This window comes from Miniopterus schreibersii (assembly GCF_964146895.1).
Source record: "Miniopterus schreibersii genome assembly, chromosome: 7".
In the NCBI taxonomy this organism is placed as follows: domain Eukaryota; kingdom Metazoa; phylum Chordata; class Mammalia; order Chiroptera; family Miniopteridae; genus Miniopterus; species Miniopterus schreibersii.
In genome coordinates, this window is record NC_138108.1 from 78,332,458 (window position 1) to 78,351,907 (window position 19,450).

A 19,450-nucleotide genomic window follows, 5' to 3' on the forward strand; every position below is an offset into this window, starting at 1 on the left:
GGGATGTGGGTCATGGAGACCCTTGGGAGGTCAGAGTTCTGTGAAGGGGGCAGACCTAGGAGTCTGTTGGGGCTGAAAAGCATCCCTAGCGCCACGGTGGGTGGTTTTCTGGTTGTCAGGAGGGCCCAGGGAGGTGGGAGTGCATTTACTAGGCCTAAACTGACAAGCAGGTGTGCGCTAGACAGGCAGTGCAAGTGTGTGCATGTGTGTGCATGTGTGTGCTGGTGGGGTGGGGGAGGTACCCAGAGAGTCAGGGTGGGGGGCGGAAGCGGGTGGTTGTGAGGGTGAGGTTGGGGGGCAGGGCAGTCCAGACAGGAGGAGGGAGTGGCCCGAGCTGCCTGCGCGAGGCAGGGAGGAGAGCAGTCAGCCGGCCCAGTGTGGGTCAGGCCTGACCACAGAAAGGGAGCGCTGGCGGGCAGTGGTGAGCCGAGGCTGGACCACAGGACTGGCTGAGAAGCCATGGTTGTTTGGCAGGTTCTGAGTGTCTGTGCCACACGCAGTCCCCTGAGTGCAAAGCTACAGCAGTGACGACCCAGGCACGGCTCCCACGATGGGAGAGCGGCAGGATGCCCTGCCTGGTCCACGGGGACAGGGACAGCAGGCCCACATGCACCCTAACACCCCCTCAGGTTGGCCTCTGTGGCCCTGGTGTCTGCAGCCTGTGTCCACCACCTGGCTGAGGCCTCAGTACTTGGGAACCCAGGGGTAGGTGGCCCTTGAGTGTCCAGAGAAACAGGTAAGAAGGTGCCTGTGAGACCAGGCTGTGGGGGTGACCCGGGCAAGGCCTCCCATAGGGCTTGGCATCTAGGTGCTGCTGTTGTCAATGTTACATTATCAGCAACAAAACGGCAGCTGTCTGCATGCGAGACGGAGATTACCAGCACCTGCAGGCTGGGCTTGCGCTGATAAAATCTGTTAACAACAGCCACGGTACCATTACTCCCTGGCGCGGTGCCAAGCCTTATTCTCTGTTCACCACGTGGCCCTGGGAAGTGGCTGTCGTTACTCCATGTGCAGACGAGAAAGCCGAGGCTCCGAGGAACTGCGGACCTCCCCAAAGCCAGCAAGCGGTGGAGGCAGGATAAACCCAGGGTGACCACAGCACGTGTGCGACCTGGGCCCCTGCTCTGCCTCTAGTTTGCCATGGGAGGCGGGACACGTCATTAACTCCTGGGGTGTGTTTCCCATAGGGGGTGCCTAGGGGCCTGACAGGAAACGGGCAAAGGTCATACAGAGGTACTTTCCAGAAAAACTACACTGTCTTCTAGAGGCAGGAAAACCTGCCCAGCCTGACGTGTAGCTACAGAAGTACATTCAAAAGTCACAATGTGTTTTACTCATCAGACTGACCAAGATAAAAGCGGCAGAGTGAGCAAGGATATGGGGAAACGGCAACTTTCATTGACTACTGGTGATGTTGGTAATCACGTGACCTGTTGGAGGGCAATTTTTTTCAGTGTCTATTAACATCTTAAAGGTACACATTCTTTGTCCCAGAAATTAAATTCTGGGGGGAATTTATCCTGGCAGTACACAACCCCATCCATGTACAATTCTGCTTACAAGGGCTGCCATGGCAGTGCTGTGTCTGGTTAGGAAAAGATCAAATACAGACTGTGTACAACTTACATGTCCACCCGAGGAGGAACTGGCATAATCTTTAACATATATTCTTAAGAAAAAAAACAAGATGAAGTAGAATACATAAAGGACGTTTTATTTTGTAAAATAAAAAGTAATTGTATATACATACAATACTCCTAGAAGGATGCTCATAAATCAGTAAAGCAACTGCCCTTGAGGCAGGCAGAAAGTCTTCCTCTTTTCTATTATTAACTCCGTCATTCATTGTTCAATTTTTTTTTTTTTTTTAGCTTGTGCTTGTTGGGACCATTGTGTTTGCTAGTCTCTAGCAGGTGTTTCCGTGGGGGTCTCAGAAGGGTATTTGCCACCCAGAGTCAAAGAGACTTGACTTGCCAACCTCCCCCAGATTGCCTGGTGAGGGGCCTCTTCTTACTCATTGTAGGTGGGCTGATGTGTCCCACTGCAAGCACAGAATGCCTGGTCCCCACACACCTCTGCTTCCCAGGGTATGCTGCAAGCCCCAGAAATAAATGCCGATACCTGGCACCCTGGGAGGCCCAGGCCAACTGTGTCAATGTCACGTGACTCCCTACTCCACCGGTGTCTGGAGGGGTTGAGCAATGGCTGAGATGGAATTCTATTTGGACTAGTGCAATCCTTTCTGCTCTGTCAGAGGCAACAAATTCTACACAAGGCTGCCAAACTGGGCCATCTCCTTACTGAACGTTGACTTCTTTCATCAAAGGGCAAGGCAATGGATTTCTGCACACCCTCATTTGCAATAACTGGCCTTTGAGCTTCTGGGAGCCCAGCTGAGGAGGGCAGGCCTGGCCTGGTCAGGGAGCAGTGGGTCCTCTCCAGTCTAACCTCTGGTTCTGAGGAACAGTGATGTAAACTGAGACATCCTGCCTTAGTTAGCAGCAAGAAATAGGGCCCCATCTTCCCCACACCAGAGATCCTGCCAGAAACCAAGTCCTAAGGGTAATCTGGAATGGCATGCAAGTAGGGCTGCATCCCATCAGTCTCAGAAGGGCGGTGTTTGCGGTCATTGGTCAAGATCTGAAACCTGAATCCCAGAGAACAGCTGGAGGCGGGGCCAGGCCCATGCTCTGGGCCAGGCAAGCCTGGCCTCTCCAAACGGGGCCTGTCTGCAGTCCTGAGCTTCCTAAGCACCCACACGCAAGGATTACAGTGCTCAGTAGTGTCTTGACTTACACTCAAAGACACACGGAAACACACATGAGCTAACAGATCCACAGTCTCATGTAAAACAAAGATGCCTGACATTGATCTCACACTTAGTATGCCTCAATCTCTGTGCTGAGCCATTTACACACACTGAATTCTCACAGCCCAATGAGGAATATTTTATATTTCCATTTTTCAGATGACAGAACTGTGGCTCAGAGTCTGTCCTTGGCTAATAAGTGGCACACATGATCCCAACACATGCTGCCAGGCCCCCACTCTGTGACTCCGCTCTGTCAGACCCAGACCCAATTGAGCCACCCTGCACACTGAGGCGCACAGTACAGACACGGGCCTGCTCGCACTCATCCACCTCCGGTTGCCCTTAAGGCTTCACAACCACCTGGTTTTAAAGACATAAAACGAGTGAGTGTCACCAGTACCCACACTGTTACCCTATTAATTAGCTAACATGATTGCAATATAGACTCAATGTTTATTCTCTCTCAGTTTCTAATGACAGCCAGGGTCGGGGTAAGAGGGATAAACATTCATTCTTTTTATAAATAAACTTTTAGTTTTTGATTGCAAATCCCAGAGGAGGGGTGGGAAGGCCCCAGAAATGTCTGAACAGCCTCCCAGTGAATCGCAGGGGATACGATTTCCTGTCAGCAACAAACGTGCGGGGTCGAAAAGAAACAGGCCATGAGAAACTACAAAGCGCCACGGTCGCGCTGGAGGCAGCGCTCTCCTCACCCTGAGTCCCTCCCCAAACCGGACAGCCCCGGAGAGCAAGTACAGGGCGGTGGCGCTGACCTGGAGTTTTCTCCAAAAGTGCCCCCAATCCCCTGCCTGGGCGGCCTAGCAGCAGCTTGTGACGTTCTTTCGGGCTGCTCAACGCTCTGCCTCTTCTGGCAGGTCACTTGTTTATTCTTTTAGGGGAAAGTTTCGCCAGAGACTTCCCGACCCACACGCAAATAGATACAGCGGGCAGACGCGGGGCCGAGGCGCGCCCAGGCCTCTCCAGGCCCAGGGCGCACAGCTCGCGCGCCCGGGTGCGGGCGCCGGGCGAGGACCCCGCGCCACGGTGGGGCCCCCCTGCTGGGCTTCAAGGTGGAGCTGGGGCGCGGAGCGCGCGCGCCTGGGTCCGGGAGCTCGGGGCCCCGCTCCGGGGCCGGAGAGAGCGGGGGGGGGGGGGGGGGGGGGCAGGGTCCCAGGGGGCGCGGCAGGGGGACCCCGCGCGACCCGGCCCCGCGAGCCTTGGGACGGCGCGGGGGCTCCGGCCTGGACCCGCGGGCGCCTCCGGCCAGGGGCAGGGCGCGGCCGGAGTCCCGAGCCCGTGGCCGCGCCTCGGCCGCTGCGCCCCGTCCTGCGGGGCGGGAGCTGGGCCCGACCCGCAGACCCTCCCGGCGGGTACTCACGGGGGTGCGCGGTGGAGGTGGCGTTGCGGCTGCTCATGGTGGGCGGCGCGGAGCGGGGGCCCGGCGGCCGGGGCCGCGGGCGCGGGCGGGCGGGGGTCGCGGCGCCTGACCTCGGCCGCGCGGGACGGCCCTCGGGTCGCACTGCGCCGCCGGCGGGGAGGGGCCCCGCCCCAGATACGCAGACCGCACTTATTTTTTTCGGCAGACTTGCTGATGGGGTTTCCACCCTTTTTTTTTTAAACACACTCCCGCCCACTTCTGAGCTACTCCGCGCTCCCACTTTCCTGCTCAAGAATCACATTTCTCTAACCGTCCGTGTGTCCATCTGCAGCCAGCAGATCCAGAGGCCGCGGCGGAGACTCCCCGGGGACTGAGAAGCTCCCAGCTGCGACCCCAGGCCGGCGGGCCTGGCGGGACGGTGACCGAGCAGGGACAGGCCGTGGGACTTTTGGCTGGACGCTCTGGCCGGAGCGGTCCTGCCGCCCGGCCCGTCGGGGGCGCTGCCCCAGAGCCCGGCTGACGCTCGGGACGGAGCCTCAGCCCCAAGGACTGCTGGACAACCGCCAGGTGCTGTGTTTGGATCACTTTCGTCTGGGCTTCCAGTGAAAGTGGACGTTTGTGGAGAAGCCACTGCACCGAGACAACTAAACACCCCACTTGGGTTTTGGCGCACTGCTTAGTTAAATGGAGCCCCCCCCCCCCCCATGCATTTAACCTGTTGTGTTAAATGTAGCGAGCGGTGTACTCTCCTCCCCCAGAGAAAGGAAGGGGGCTTGACCGTGTCACCCCGTATTAATCGCGCCCCAGGAGACACACCCTGTACTTCTCTTTTCTGATGTCTGATCTTCCCTGTGGGGATTTCCACTGTGGTTTACCCAACAGTCCTCCACGCACTGCTGGGAACCCCCCTTCCCTTCTGCAGCCCCAGGCCGCTGGTCCAGCTGTCAGCACAAGTGCATGCCAGTGGGAGTAGCGCTCATGCTGAACACAACAGGAGGCTGCCCCCTGGAGGTGTGCAGCAGATGCCTGCCCAGCTCCGCCTGGGCTGGGCTAGCTCCAGGCATCCTTGTTAGGACGCCGGGCTGACAGTGCGAAAGCGTTCGTAATTCTCTTTAGTTCTGTACTGAAGAACCTCACTTTGCTTATAAATCTTCAGTGAAACTTCTATACTGGCCATGGACATGTTGACTTCCAGTGAACTATTTGCAGAATACCTCTGGCCAGGTGTGTATATGTGTATTTGAGTTGTGTGTGGAGGAGTCTTGACATGGAGAAGAGAACACTTCCCATTCCCGGGTTTTACAGAGGCAAAGTCTTGAAAATAACTGTGGGGGTAGAAAAGCCATTTAAAGAAGCTAGTGATGATTAGTGTAATAGTTTAACATTTTGTTTTGTAATGCATATAGGTCTATGTTGGATAATAGTATTTCCTGGGTCAGAGTTCATAAATTAAACAACTTAAATTATTGGAAATGCAGCTGGGGAGCTGGAAGGAAGTCAAAGATCAACCAGGTGACCAATGAGCAAGTCCCCAGGTCGTCACATCTCACTATGGGAGGGCTTCTCAGAGGCTTACTGGCCTTTAGACATAATCATAAGACATTAGCGTATTTGATTTCTCAGGCTAGGACAGGTTAAAAGCACCCAAACATAACAAGAATTCTAGAAAGAAGAAGCCAAAAACCAAATTAACTAACTAAACAAACAGTGTAAAGCTTGACAAACTATAGAGGTCAAATGTAAGAGTCAAGTGGCATTTACTGTTCAGCCAAAGCCTCTGGGCTCTGGCCACGAGTGGGGGTGCGGAGGTGCCGGGGCAGTCCAGGAGCCCAGGCTTTCAGGCTCCATCTGGGTTTGCATCTTCATTGCCCTGTAGCTGGGTAACCTTCAGCACTGAACTTCTCTGAGCCTCAGTTTTCTCATCTAGAACATTGGAGCAATCTGCAGTTAGGTTTTGGTGAGCAATACATTAGATAGTTAACACTTAATTAATGGGATAATACCATGTCTCACCGGGCACCTCAGGGTTAGTGATATTACGCTCGCTGTTCGTCTGTCCCCTTCTCCTTCGGGGGCACTCCTGGGTTACAGGAAAGACCTCAGGCCATTCTGAAAAGAAGGCAAATAATATTCATTGAGTAGTTTAACTAGCAGGGAAACATTTGATATATTTTAGAAGATTTAACCTTGGAAGTGTCTAATTTTACAGAAATGAAGGCTATTTTAAGAAGGTAAAATAATTTTATGAAAAATTAGGCTATATTTCTCTGAAATGCATTATTAGTGTGTCTGTGTGTTGCATATTTATTAAGGGAGTAGAAAGAACTCAGCTACATCTTGTAACAATAAAACAGTTCTTATCTCATTTAATTCCCATAAATACTGTCAAAGAGGAGACTGTCACGGCCCAATTTTAAAGGTGAGGGACTGAGGTGGGCTTGGTGACGGGAACCTGTCCAAGGCTGAGCAGCGAGGACTGAGCCTGCGGGGCAGCGCTGTGGTGTGCGGGATGGCTGTGCGAGCCGAGCCCTGAGGGGTAAGAGGGTGCGATGGGGTCAGGGGGGCTGTCTCCTCCCTCCCAGCACAGGGCGGGAGCTGCTCCTGGGAGGGGATCCCTGCCGGCCTTATCCCCACCCCAAACTAACGCTCTCAGGGCTGCCCCCGGGGGAGGGCTCTGTCCTCAGGCTGTGAGCTCTTACAGGCTGAGGCGGGCACATTTTACTTGGGTTCTCTAAAACTTTTGCCCTTGGTCCAAGTAATAGATGCTCTTTGTGTAAAAAAATTAAATGGAGAGGAAAAAAAACACCCCAAATTGTTCGTAATCTCCACCGCATGAAAGTATAAAGCTCTTTAATTTGTTTTAATTACTGAGTTGTTCCCTCTTCGTTGCCAGTTAAATTGTGCTGCCATAAACCACGTGAACATAAATATCTGCATGTCATATTTTTTTGTTACCTTGTGTTGCAACAATGAAATTACTGAGTCAGAGGTTAGGAGTGTGTTGTAACTTGGATGCACTCATGGGTTGTGGCTGCAGCAATCAGTCGTGAGATGTACTAGGGCTCCCCTCAGAGCCTCCTGCCAGAATTAAGCATCAGATTTCAGATCAAGAAGAATTATGTAATGACACACATCTGGAATGATCTGTGTGCATTTTCTCAGGTCCTAGTAGGGTTGGCTATGCTGTTGTATGCTTCTTTATCAGTTGATGTTCTTTTAGTGAATATTTCGTTCCTGCTGGTTCCTTGTTCACAGGGGTGGTTCATGTTTTTCTTATTGAGTTTTTGAACTCTTTATACACGAAAGACAACACCACCTTTTCATGTGCGTTGCAAACATATTTTCCTTGGGCCTTTTTCCTGTTCTTGTGCGTAAGTACAGAAACATAGTTTGACTTATCTGTTGGCAAGTCGGCAGCTTTTAAGAAAACCGAATTGTGGCTCTGCCCGTTTTGAGAGGAGTGGAGAGAAGCAGCGGGCTGTGGCCGGCGGGTGAGGAGGGTGCGGGTGGGGGGTGGCTGGGCAAGGCGGGTGGGCCCAGGCAAGCACGAGGTCCAGGGCTGGGGCCTGCTCCTGGGCCAGGAGCCGCCCTTCCCCAGCAACCAGCAGCGCACAGATCCTCCTGAGGAGGCGCTGGAAGCGCGGAGGGCCGGGGGCTGAGAGGCAGTGGACCTAATGCTGCCGCCAGGCCCGAACTGCCAGGCCCTCTTCCCTCCAGGCTCCGCTCAAGGCTGGCTCTCAGCTCGCGGGGCACAGAGGGGGGTGCCCAGGTTGATGAGGCTGTGAGAGCCAGAGCTACACCCGGGCCCTAACTCACAAGGCACATCATCCAGGGGCCAATCTTTAAGCATCCAGAATGGGCTCCCTCTGGAAGCTTCCTAACCACTGTATTCCTGAGGACAGAGGAACAGCATTGAGACCCGGCAGGAACGCCGGGCGGGCGGCCTGAGGAGTCTGAAGTGACCGTGGGCAAAATCTCATGTGTTGTTGACAACTCTAAAAGCTGACCTGTTGTGGACTAGAGGGGAAAAGTGAGGAAGCTTCAGACTGGAAAAAAGAAAGAAGGGGGGGAGGGAGGGAGGAAGGAAGGAAGGTCAGGGGTAGGGCAGGGGTAGGGCGGGCCCGAATCTCAGGCGGGGAAGAGGAGAGAATCGGGAAGAACACAGCCCACTGGTCAGCCTGAGGGGGGGCTTTGTTTTGCTTCTTTGGTTTTCCTTTTCCCTCTTCTTTGTTTTATAAAAAAGGAAACGGAGGAACAGAGAGGTAAAGTAACTGCTCATAACTCCTCGCTGCCTGATGACAGCTAGAATTTGAACCAGGTTTGTCCAGACCTGAAGTTCTGCTTGGAAAGTGCTACCAGTTGTCTCCTTGGCACCCTCCTGTGCAGCCTGGTGGCTGGGGCAGAGCCCTGTGCCCCTGGTGTTATGGCTCCACTTGGCGAGGCCCTTCACGCAGGAGGCCCCGACACACAAGGAAAGGAGGCAGGGAGTTGCTGGGCAAGTTCCAATGTTCCCATCAGAACATACAGAAATGGAAATGTTTCATTAATTAGAGGGCGAATTACTAACTTCCAGGCAGCCCTGCCTGGATCACAGCCCTTTCCCGTTGGGTATAAGTTGGTGTGAAGCTGAACTGAAACTCGCATTCCTAGCTGCTACCAACTGAACTCTGAGTCCCCTAAGGGAAGGAGGCAGCTTCCTCCTGACAGCTTTTGTTGTAGAGAGAGGAGAGAGGAAGCTGGGGTATGTAGGCCTGGGACCAAGAAGGGAACTGGAATGGTAATTACATTTGCCAGACTTTTCGATGAGCTCCACATGTTTGGTCTCATTTAGTCCCCAGAACAATTTCGTGAGCAAGGACAGAGCAGGAACTGGAATGAGGCCAACATGACTTCTCATTCCTGGCTCACCACTTGCCACTTTGCTGAGTGACTTTGTCTCCAAATATTCTCATGTGCAAAGTGGGGTTAATGACACGAACATCCGGTGTGCTCTGAGGGGGTCGGTGCAGGTTCCCTATGGAGGCTCACTCGCTCATTAAGGTGACAAAGACAAAGGCTTCATGGCACTGCAGGAAAACTGCAAAACTACCCTGTGAAACAAACACACAGACATAGTGTGCCATGATCCCAGCCAGAAACACACACATGCAGACACAGTGCGCCGTGATCACAGCCAGCTGTGACTATGCCCACCTACAGACGGGAAAGGCCATGCTTAGGCCACAGGACATGGGTGTATTTACCTAGTTTTCTCATGTAAATTCCTTCAAATGTATAGCTAAAGGCAATAGACTTAGCATATTTTGTATTTTCTGCCTTTCAATAGGCCATTACAATTGTATTTTAAAGAGATAGATAATAAAAGAAATGAGCTCACAAAGTGAAGAGGCTCAGAATTCCGGGAACTGGATGGGGTGTGGAGCATGTTGAGGGGAAGACACAGAGAGATGGAGGCTCCAACTTGGAGGAAGCCTGGGGAGGCTGCAGGGTGGCCTTGGGGTGTGTGTGTGGGGGAAAGGGTGGAGAGGCTAAGCCAGTCAGAGCCCCAGGGCCCTGGGCTCAGATACAGCAAGCAGGAGGGTGGGGCTGGAAGTGGGGATGAATGAATATAAGGAGATTGGCTGAAGCTCCACTTGGGGTGGGGGCAATTCCTCCCCACATCCCCACCTTTGGGTATAAAACGTTAAGTTGACCACAGAAGTTGCTCCTAGAGACAAAAACGTGTAGATGTCTTTAAGATAATTAAGAAATTCTATGAGAACCAAGGCTGCTAGTGCCGAAAGGAGCCGCCTTCAGTGAAGCCTCCTGTTTCTGGGACTTGGTGGTCAGGAAGCTCCCCTTCCTCTCGCCCTAAAGCAGAGACCACACAATCCAGAAACACAGGACCCTCAGCCAGTTCGCCCCCCAGAAGAAAAGCTTATAGGGAAACAGATGGATTCGGACAACAGGAGAGGAACCCCCTCACCAGCCTTTAGAATAATTAACAAATGCAGATGGGCAGCTCTGTCCGACAGCCAAGACCCATGGAAGAACTGAGGCTGGAAAGAAAGGGCCAAGGGGAGCAAAAGGACACACTAACCTCAGGGAGAGAAACAAATAATTAAGAAGAGAGTTTAAAAGAAACAAAGGAACAAGGCAAAACTTTAATACGCTCAGAGATTTGAGAAATATTAAAACCATAAAATAAGAGTGGTGTGCTAGGAAAAGGAAAGGCAAATGGTAAGCAAAGAATTCCTGAAATAATACAGTGGCCGAAATGAAAAATCAATTAAAGGGGTGAAAGTTAAAGCTAAAGAAATTCTCCTAGACTGAGAGCAACACAAGAGAAGACATAAGAAAACAAGTGAAGGGTGATATAGAAGGTCCAATTAATCTGAATTGCTCAAAGAGTGAGCAGAAAAAAGAGAAGGGAGAAAATGACATAAATCATATGAAGAAGATAAAGCAGAGGAGAAGGAAACAGGTCAGAGCTGGAGAAGAATGTGGCTCCTCAGGCTGGAAGGGCTGACCTTAAAGATGTGTTTATATGTTATGTAACTTCAGAACAACAATGAAACAGTGAAGACTTTTAAAGGCTTTCGGAGCCTGGTGGGTGGCAGCGGGGGGCGGGTGCCATCTACAGAAGAGTAAAGTCAGCCTGCCTCAGAGCTCACACCACTGACTGAGACTAGAGGGCTGCTTTCTAAGTCTGGGGGTGGAGATGGCTTTGAACTTTAAATCTTATACCTGGTTAAAACATCAGTTGTGAATAAAGAATAAAGATGGCTTTGGCTATGGAAAGACTCAAAAAGGTTACTTCTTACACAGAAGTAAGCTGTTGGAGAATCAAGTCTGCCAGAAAAGGCAACTAGCCCAGTCAGCAGAGTTGCAGGGTCCAAACAGTGGGGGGGAAGAGGGGAGGTTCTAGAGCTTTCAGTAAGTCCTGGAGAATGGGGACCTTCAGGAGAGATGTACACTGCAGGAAACAAGACAGTTGAGCAGCTAAATACTACTGAGAATGTGGTGAGAATGCATGCATTGCTATCCCACAAGGGAAAAAGAAATGTTGACCTGGCCTGATTTTCTCCTGGATGTCCAAACACACTCAGCCCCAGCAGAGGAAACCAGAAGCTGTGGAGTGCAGAAAACTTCAAACAGGGTACTCAAGGCAAGTCACAAATAGTGTCTTTTGAATGGCCTGTACCTGAGACCATCCAAAAGACTGGGAGTCCTAGCAAATCTACCTAATACATAGAAACAAATCCAAACAGGCAGCCAAAATGGGGAGACCAAAAAACAAGCCCCAAATGAAAGAACAAAAGGATTTTCCAGAAGATGAGTGAAACAAAATGGAGATGAGCAATCTATCAGATATAGAGTTCAGAATACTGATCCTAAAGATGCTCAACAGCATGGAAAAAGATACAGAAACTATGAAGGAAATTAAGAATAACATAGTAGAAAAAAAAACCCAACAAAACATTGGAAGGAATGAACAGCAGATTAGAGGAAGCTGAGGATCGGATCATCAAATTAGAAGACAGGGTACAAAAAAATCACTCAGAGACCCAAAAAGGAAAAACAATTGAAAAACAGGAGGACAGTCTTAAGGGAGTTGTGGGACAGCATCAAACGTAACAATATTTGCAGTATAGGAGTGCCAGAGGAGGTCAAAAGTAAGCAAGGGTTAGAGAATCTGTTTGAAGAAATAATGGCAGAAAACTTCCCTACCTGGTGAAAGAAAAAGTCACACAAGTTCAGGAGGCAGAGAGAGTCCCAAGCAAGAGGAACCCAAAGAGGCCCATGCCCAGACACATCATAACTAAAATGCCATAAATTCAAGACAAAGAGAGAATCTTAAAAGCAGCAAGAGAAAAGCAACCTGTTACCTACAAAGGAGCTCCCATAAGGTTTCCAGCTGACTCTCATCAGAAACTCTACAGGCCAGAAGGGAATGGCATGAAGTATTCAAGGTAATGCAAAACAAGGACCTGAAACCAAGGCTACTCTATCCAGCAAGGCTATCATTCAAAATAGATGGTGAAATAAAGAGCTTCCCAGACAAAGAAAGGCTAAAGGAGTTTATTGCCACCAAACCAGCATTGCAGGAAATGTTAAAGGGACTGCTGTAATAAGAAGTTGAAATAGAGGGAATGAGAAACATAGGAATAAAGAAATAAAATGGCAATAGATAAGTACCTATCAATAACAGCCTTAAATATAAATGGATTAAATGCTCCAATCAAAATATAGGGTAGCTGAGACATGGACAATGGTGGGGAGAGGGACTGGGGAGGGGGAAGGGACGGGGTGGAACGGGTCATTGGGGAGAAAAACAGACATCTGTAACATTTTAAACAAAAATAAAATTAAAAAAAATATATATAGGGTAGCTGAATGGATAAGAAAATAGGACCCAAATATATGCTGTCTACAAGAGACCAATCTCAGAGCAAAAGACTCACACAGGCTGGAAAAACAAAAACAAAGCAAGGACTTCTGTAGGACTTTAAAGGAGAGATGGGCAGCGATACAGTCATAGCCGGGGACTTTAACACCCCACTGACTTCACTGGATAGATCTTCCAGACAAAAAATCAGCAAAGAAATAGTCATTCTAAATGACACACTAGATCAGATGGATTTAATTGACATTTACAGAACACTTCACCCCAAAGCTGCAGAATATGCATTCTCCTCAAGTGCATATGGTACATTCTCAAAGACAGACCACATGTTAGGACACAAAACAAGTCTACAAGTTCAGGAAGACTGAAATCATATCAAGCATCTTCTCGGACATTTACACCATGGAATACTATGCAGCTGTAGAAACGAAGGATCCCTTACCCTAGGAGAGAGCATGGTGGGACCTGGAGAGTATTAGGCTAAGCAAAAGAAGCCAGTCAGAGAAAGACAAGTGTCACATGTGGAATCTAATGAACAAAATAAACTGATGAACAAAACAGATCCAGAGACATAGAAGCATGGAACAGACTGATGATTCTTAGAGGGAAGGTGTGGGTAGGTAGGTGGGGAGGGGGGAGATTAACATAAGAATTTATATACATATATGGATAACACATAGACACAGACAATAGTGGGGTAAAGGCCCAGGGGGAGGGGTACAAGGTGGAGGGGATAAATGGAGGACATCTGTAATACTTTCGACAATAAAGATAAAAATAAAAAAGAAATGTTGACTAAAAACCCAGAAAGCAAACAAAAAGCTGTATTAATAAGTGGTCTGAGTATGAAGCTAACTCAAACATCATGATTTGGGGCCACTGATGAAGTATGAGAAAAGATCATTCACTTTGCCACAAGTTGGGGGGCATTTTCCTTTGGGAAATGGAGACCCCAAGAACAGGAGACACAGGTGTTCCACAGCACTGGGCTCTGCAGTGGAAACAGTTCCATAGAGACCACACACCACCGCTGTTAGGTGGTTTTCAGGTTCAGGATAAGCCAATAGAAAACAAGCAATGACAACGGAGATCCCTGAGCAGACTGCCGGTTTCGATAACACTGACATTTTACAAGTCCAGGTCCATGGCTGATGGCGGTGGGGGAGAAGTGTGGATGTTCTCACTTCACACAGAGGGAACAGAAATGTCGATGGCACGAAGGTTATCTGCCCTAAGGGTCATGCTAAGGGCTACAGAGACAATCTACTGAGAGAAGAGCCAAATATAATAATGCACCTTTCCCACATCTGGAGAGAGAGGGGAAAGGAAGTGGGGAGGGGTGCCAATGCCAATGTACTATCATTTCCTGTGACGGTGAATTAGTCAGGACCCTGGAGGGACAATGGTGACACCGTTGAAAAGGATGAGTAGTCCTGGCCAGTGGCTCAGTTAGTTGGAGCGTTGTCCCGTCCACCAAAAGTTCTGGATTTGATTCTCCATCAGGGCACATACCTAGGTTTCAAGTTCGATCCCTGGTGGGGTGCATATGGGAGGCCACCAATCAATGTTTCTCTCTCACATCAATGTTTCTTTCTCTCCCTTCCTCTCTCTCTAAAATCAATAAAAACATATCCTCAGGTCAGGATTTAAAGAAAAGGGTGACTGTGCAGAGAGTTTAGAGGGGCCTGTTTGGCATCCTAGGATGAACCACACTCAGGTTTCAAAGTGCTGAGAAGGAGCAGGTTATGAGAGCTGGGCCTGGGCAGAGCCCCGTGTGGGGGCCTCCTGACAGTTGCTGCTTTGGAGGAACACGGCCCCGCAGAGCCACAGAGGGAGGGCCGCAGCAGGTGGGCTGCGGGGCTGTTACCCCACTTCTCTGTCCGCCTGTCTTGTGCTGGGGCCTTCTTTGGCCTAACCCAGTGGTGTGCTCTGCTGATGGGGCCCTTACCAGGTGAGGTCAGGACACATCGTTAGCAAGTCAAAAACTAAAATACCAAAAAGACCTCAGCTGGCTGAGAAAATGAGCTTGACTTAGGAAGGTGAAATTTAGCAGCGATTCATTTATGTCCCTTTGTTTCAAAAAAGTACACATGGACAATACCAAGGACACATAACTGAGCTCAGTCTCCTGGCCTCGGCTCTGCCCACAGCATGGTTTCAGGGGTGTGTGTGAAGGGAGGAGCCTCAGTGTCTGTGATACGCCCCGAGGCCTGGCCCTGGGTACCACCCCCGGGGAGCGCGGCTGAGGCTCTGAGTAGAAATGACACCAGCCTTGTCCCCGTGCCCCTTCCAGCACATGACCCTCATGCATCCCTTTCTCTTCAGCTCCCACCCCGAGTTCAAGCTCCCCAGTCCCTTCATCCCACGTGCGGTGCAGCAAACGCCTCTGTATTCTGCATCTTTTTGTTAAATGTTACCTCCATGGTCTTGCTCTTCCAAGCGCCTAGTGACTTTCCTTCCTCTTCAGTCCTCGCAGGTGGAGACTGTTTTAGTTGTTGTCTGTCTGTACGTCTGTGTCTCCATCGACGGCAACATCTATGCACATCTCACTCTGCTCAGGAGGAGTGGACTTGCTGGGTTATAACAGAGCACGCATTGGACTTTGTTAGATCATGTCAAATTGTCTTCCAAAGTGCCAGTTTCCATCGCCACCAGCTGTGTGTGAGTTCTTGCTACGCCACACCTTCCAAACACTTGCTAGTTTGGAGTCTTTTAAAGTTTATTTATTCTGTTTGCTGTGAAGAGTATTTCATTGTGCTGTTAACTGACATAAATAAATGAATAAATAAATACATAAGTCAGATAAGATGGCCGGTGGGTCTGAGCACCCTAAAGAACTATAAAGTGCTCAAGGGCCATTAGATGGGCCCCTGGAACCTCCCTGACCCTGCCTTTGGTCTGGGCTTGGTGACAATGGGCTAGATATTTATCTCTTTGATCTGTAGCTTTCTCGTATGTAATGTGGGCATATCAACTCTCTCCTTACAGATTTGTGGTGGAAATTGAAAATAGCAGCGGCTGGGACATAGGAGGCGCTCAGGAAGTGGCGACTCATTTTCTTCCTATCTTCACCCCTCAGGGGTTAACTGCTAAGGATTAACTCAGAGTGACCCCTGGGACAACAAATGCTTCCCCTCCCCAGCAGAGTCTGCCCTGTGGACAGGACTTGGCCGGTGGAATGTGAGTGGACATGACCTCAGCCCTGTCTCAGCAGAGGCTTGGATGTGTTCGCAGGGTTTGGCTCAGCCCTGGGCCTCCAGCCCTCCACCGTGGGGAGAGCTCTGGGAGCGCTGTGGGGGGAGCACTGTGAGGGGAGCGCTGTGGGGGGAGCACTGTGGGGGGAGCCGAGCTGCTGAAGCCTCCCTGGCTTTCCCGGTTCCATCTGAAGCTTCGATTCAGCGTTGAGAACTGCTGGCAATGGCAGTCTGAAAAGTATCATGATTTCATGAATATGGCAACAATAAAAAATGATAAACATGAAATAGATTTTATTTTCAGATAAGACTTAATAGGACAGTGAACAGATACTCTGCATTCATCTCTGAGCCTGCCAGTGTTTGCTTTCTCAGAAACATGAAACAATAAGTATGAAAGATCTTTCTGCTTTGAAGGGACAAAACACAGCTAAAGGAAACAGCACTGTTTTAATTATAGTTTTCCCTGCACTGGTGAAGCTTAAAGGGTGGAAATAAATTCCACAAAACTGAAATCTTAAAGGATGGAAAATAGCTAGATCAGAACATAGAAATTTTTGCAGGACAGTACCCTCAGGCATTCTCTAGTGCAACCCTCTTATCTACGTATAATAGGAAAGGTTTAGTCCTAGATATGAGGTATTCACTCACTCTCCCATCCACTGCCACCTTAGACTGGATTTATTAGACATGAACTCTATATGTTCAAGGAATTAGCTGAAAAAAATAGAGAATTTTATCAGGAAATGATAAAAAACATTTTATGAACATTCTAGAAATAAAAATACATTAACCTATAATAATTGAGAACTGGCCCTGGCCGGTGTGGTTCAGTTGGTCAGGCATCATCCTGTGCGCTGGAAGGTTGCCCGAAAGGTGGCTGTTCGATTCCGGGTCGGCACAGGCCCGGGTTGCAGGCTCGATCCCTGGTGGGGAGTGAGCGGGAGGCAGCTGATCCATGTTTTGTTCTCACATCGATGTTTCTCTCTCTCCCTCTCCCTTCCTTTCTCAAAAATCAATAAAAAAATATTTTTCAAAAGAACTGAATATATGAATTTCACAGCAGATTGGAAAAACTTACAACAGAATTTGTAAGCTGGAAATCAGGTCAGTAGAAACTAAGCAGACTGAAGCATAGAGAGAAAAAAGATGCAAAATACAGAAAAAGAATATGAGACATGGAGCCTGGTGAAAATAGATAACAGAGTCATAATTGGAGTCCCAGAGGGAGAAGATTCTTCAATGGGGTAGAAGACATACTTGAAAAAAATCATGGTCAATAATTTTCTCCAAATGACAAAAGACATCAAGTCACAGTTTTAAGAAGTGCTATAAACCTTAAGAAAAATAAATGCTATAAATAACCTATGTCTAAACACATGACTGGAATACTGGTAAGAAAAAAACGCAGAGAATCCTAAAGGCAGCTACAGGGAAGGTACATTTCAGTTTCAAAGAAGCAGCGATTAGACTGAAAGCTGACTTTTTCCTTTCGGCGATGGGATTAAACTGGATTTCCTTCTCCTGTATACATTTTAAATGATAACCCAGAAAAATAACATAAAGCTATTTTTATTTAGGGAAGAGTCCAGATATAGAGGCTACAACCATATTCCAGTGATGTGGCCCTTCTTAGAAATAATTTTCCATTTCATCACAACGTGGCGAATTGTCTGTAGATTTAATTTATAGGCCACATAAAATCAGCCTTATTTTTCTTTAAAAAATAATGTAATCAGCCATGCTACTTGTTAATTTTGGTTCAGATAAACTGGCAGCTGCTCTTCAAAGTCGCGGCTTCTCCCAGGACATGTGTCGGTGACGGGAAGCTCGAGGGAGACCCCGGGAGGGTGACAGAGGTTCCTGCGAGCACTCCTGGGATGAGAGTCCAGCTTCAAGACAACCACTTCAGAGGAAAAGGAAACTTACTTGGACATAGACATTATAAAGTGTGAGATGAGAAAAGTGATTAAAAAATTAATAAGACTATTTTTTAGAGCAGCTATAGATTTACAGAAAAATGGAGCAGATGGTACAATGAGTTCTGCATACACCCCCCAGCCCCTGAATGCACACTTTCTGGTCATTAACATTTTGTGTTAGCGTGGTAATTTGCTCCAATTGATGAATCAATATTGATACGTTATTAGCTAAAGCCCAGGGTTTGCATAAAGGCTCACTCTGTGTTGTGTATCCTGTGGGTGTGACAAACGAACAATGCTGTGTGTGCACCACTACGGCATCACACAGAACAGCGTCACTGCCCTGAAAGCCCCGGGGGCCACTAGTTATTATTCTTGACTCCTAACAAACATGGATTTTTTTCCTCTGTAGTTTTGCCTTTTCCAGAGTGTCATGTAATTGGAATCATACAGTATGTAGCCTTCTCAGATAGGTTTTTTCCACTTAGCAATATACGTGTAAGCTTCAACCATGTCTTTTCATGGTTTGATAGCTCATTTCCTTCTATTGTTGAATAATATTCCATTGTTTGGATGTAGCAGTCTTTGTTTATCCATTCACCTATTAAAGAATATCTTACTTCGAGTTTTGGAAAATAACTGATAAGTTGCTCTGAACATTTGTGCGCAGAGTTTGTCTGGGTATGGGTTTTTCGACTCAAATGGTAAACATGTAGGAGAACCGTCTTATATAGTAAGGCATCATTTAGTTTTCTTTAAATATTTTATTTTTCAATTACAGTTGACATTTAATATTATTTTATATTTATTTCAGGTGTACAGCATAGTGGTTAGGCAATTACGTAATTTATGAAGTGATCCCCCTAATGATTCTAGTACCCACCAGGCACACTTGTTGTCTGTTGATTTATTGATGATAGCTATTCAGACAGGTGTGAGGTGATATCTCGTTGTGGTTTTAATTTGCATTTCTCTGATGATTAATGACTTTCAGTATCTTTTCATATGTCTGCTGACCATGCGTATATTCTCTCTGAAGAAAGGTCTATTCAGGTCTTCTGCTCATTTTTTTCCCTTGAATTGTTTAATTTTCCTGGTGTTGAGTTGTATGAGTTCTTTATAAATTTTGAATGTTAACCACTTATTGGATGTATCATTGGTGAATATCTTCTCCCATTCAGTAGATTGTCCTTTCATTTTGTTGATGATTTCCTTTGCTGTGCAAAACCTTTTTAGTTTGATGTAGCTCCATTTGTTTCTTTTTTCTTTTGTTTCCCTTTCCTGAGGGGATGTATCAGAAAAAATATTACTAAAGGCAATGTCAGAGAGTTTAGTGCATAGGTTTTTTTCTAGAAGTTTTATGGTTTGGGGTCTTACATTTAGGTCTTTAATCCATTTTGAATTTATTCTTGTATACAGTGTAATAAAGTGGTTTAGTTTCATTTTTTCCTGCATGATTCTGTCCAAATTTTCCAACACCATTTATTGAATAGAATGTCTATCCCATTGTATATTCTTGTCTCTTTTGTAATACATTAATTGACCTTATAGGTGTGGGTTTATCTCTAGGTTCTCTATTCTATTCCATTGGTCTATGTGCCTGCTTTTACCCCAGGACCTGCTGTTTGATCACTATGGCCTTGTAGTATAGTCTGATATCAGGTAACATGATACCTCCAATTTTGTTCTTCTTTCTCAAGATTGCTGTGACTACTTGGGGTCTTTTGTGGATCCATATAAATTTTAGGAATATTT

General features: G+C 48.1%; 1 protein-coding gene across 1 annotated transcript in view; it reads right to left on the reverse strand.

Moving 5' to 3' along the window:
• Positions 1 to 4,525, reverse strand: part of GYPC (glycophorin C (Gerbich blood group)) — a 30,958-nt gene extending 26,433 nt beyond the window's left edge. The window contains exon 1 of the mRNA XM_081142169.1: positions 4,194 to 4,525. Within this exon, the coding sequence (XP_080998295.1) occupies positions 4,194 to 4,230 (37 nt within the window). The 5' untranslated portion in view covers positions 4,231 to 4,525. The remainder of the gene's footprint in view (positions 1 to 4,193) is intronic.
• Positions 4,526 to 19,450: the final 14,925 nt, after the last annotated feature.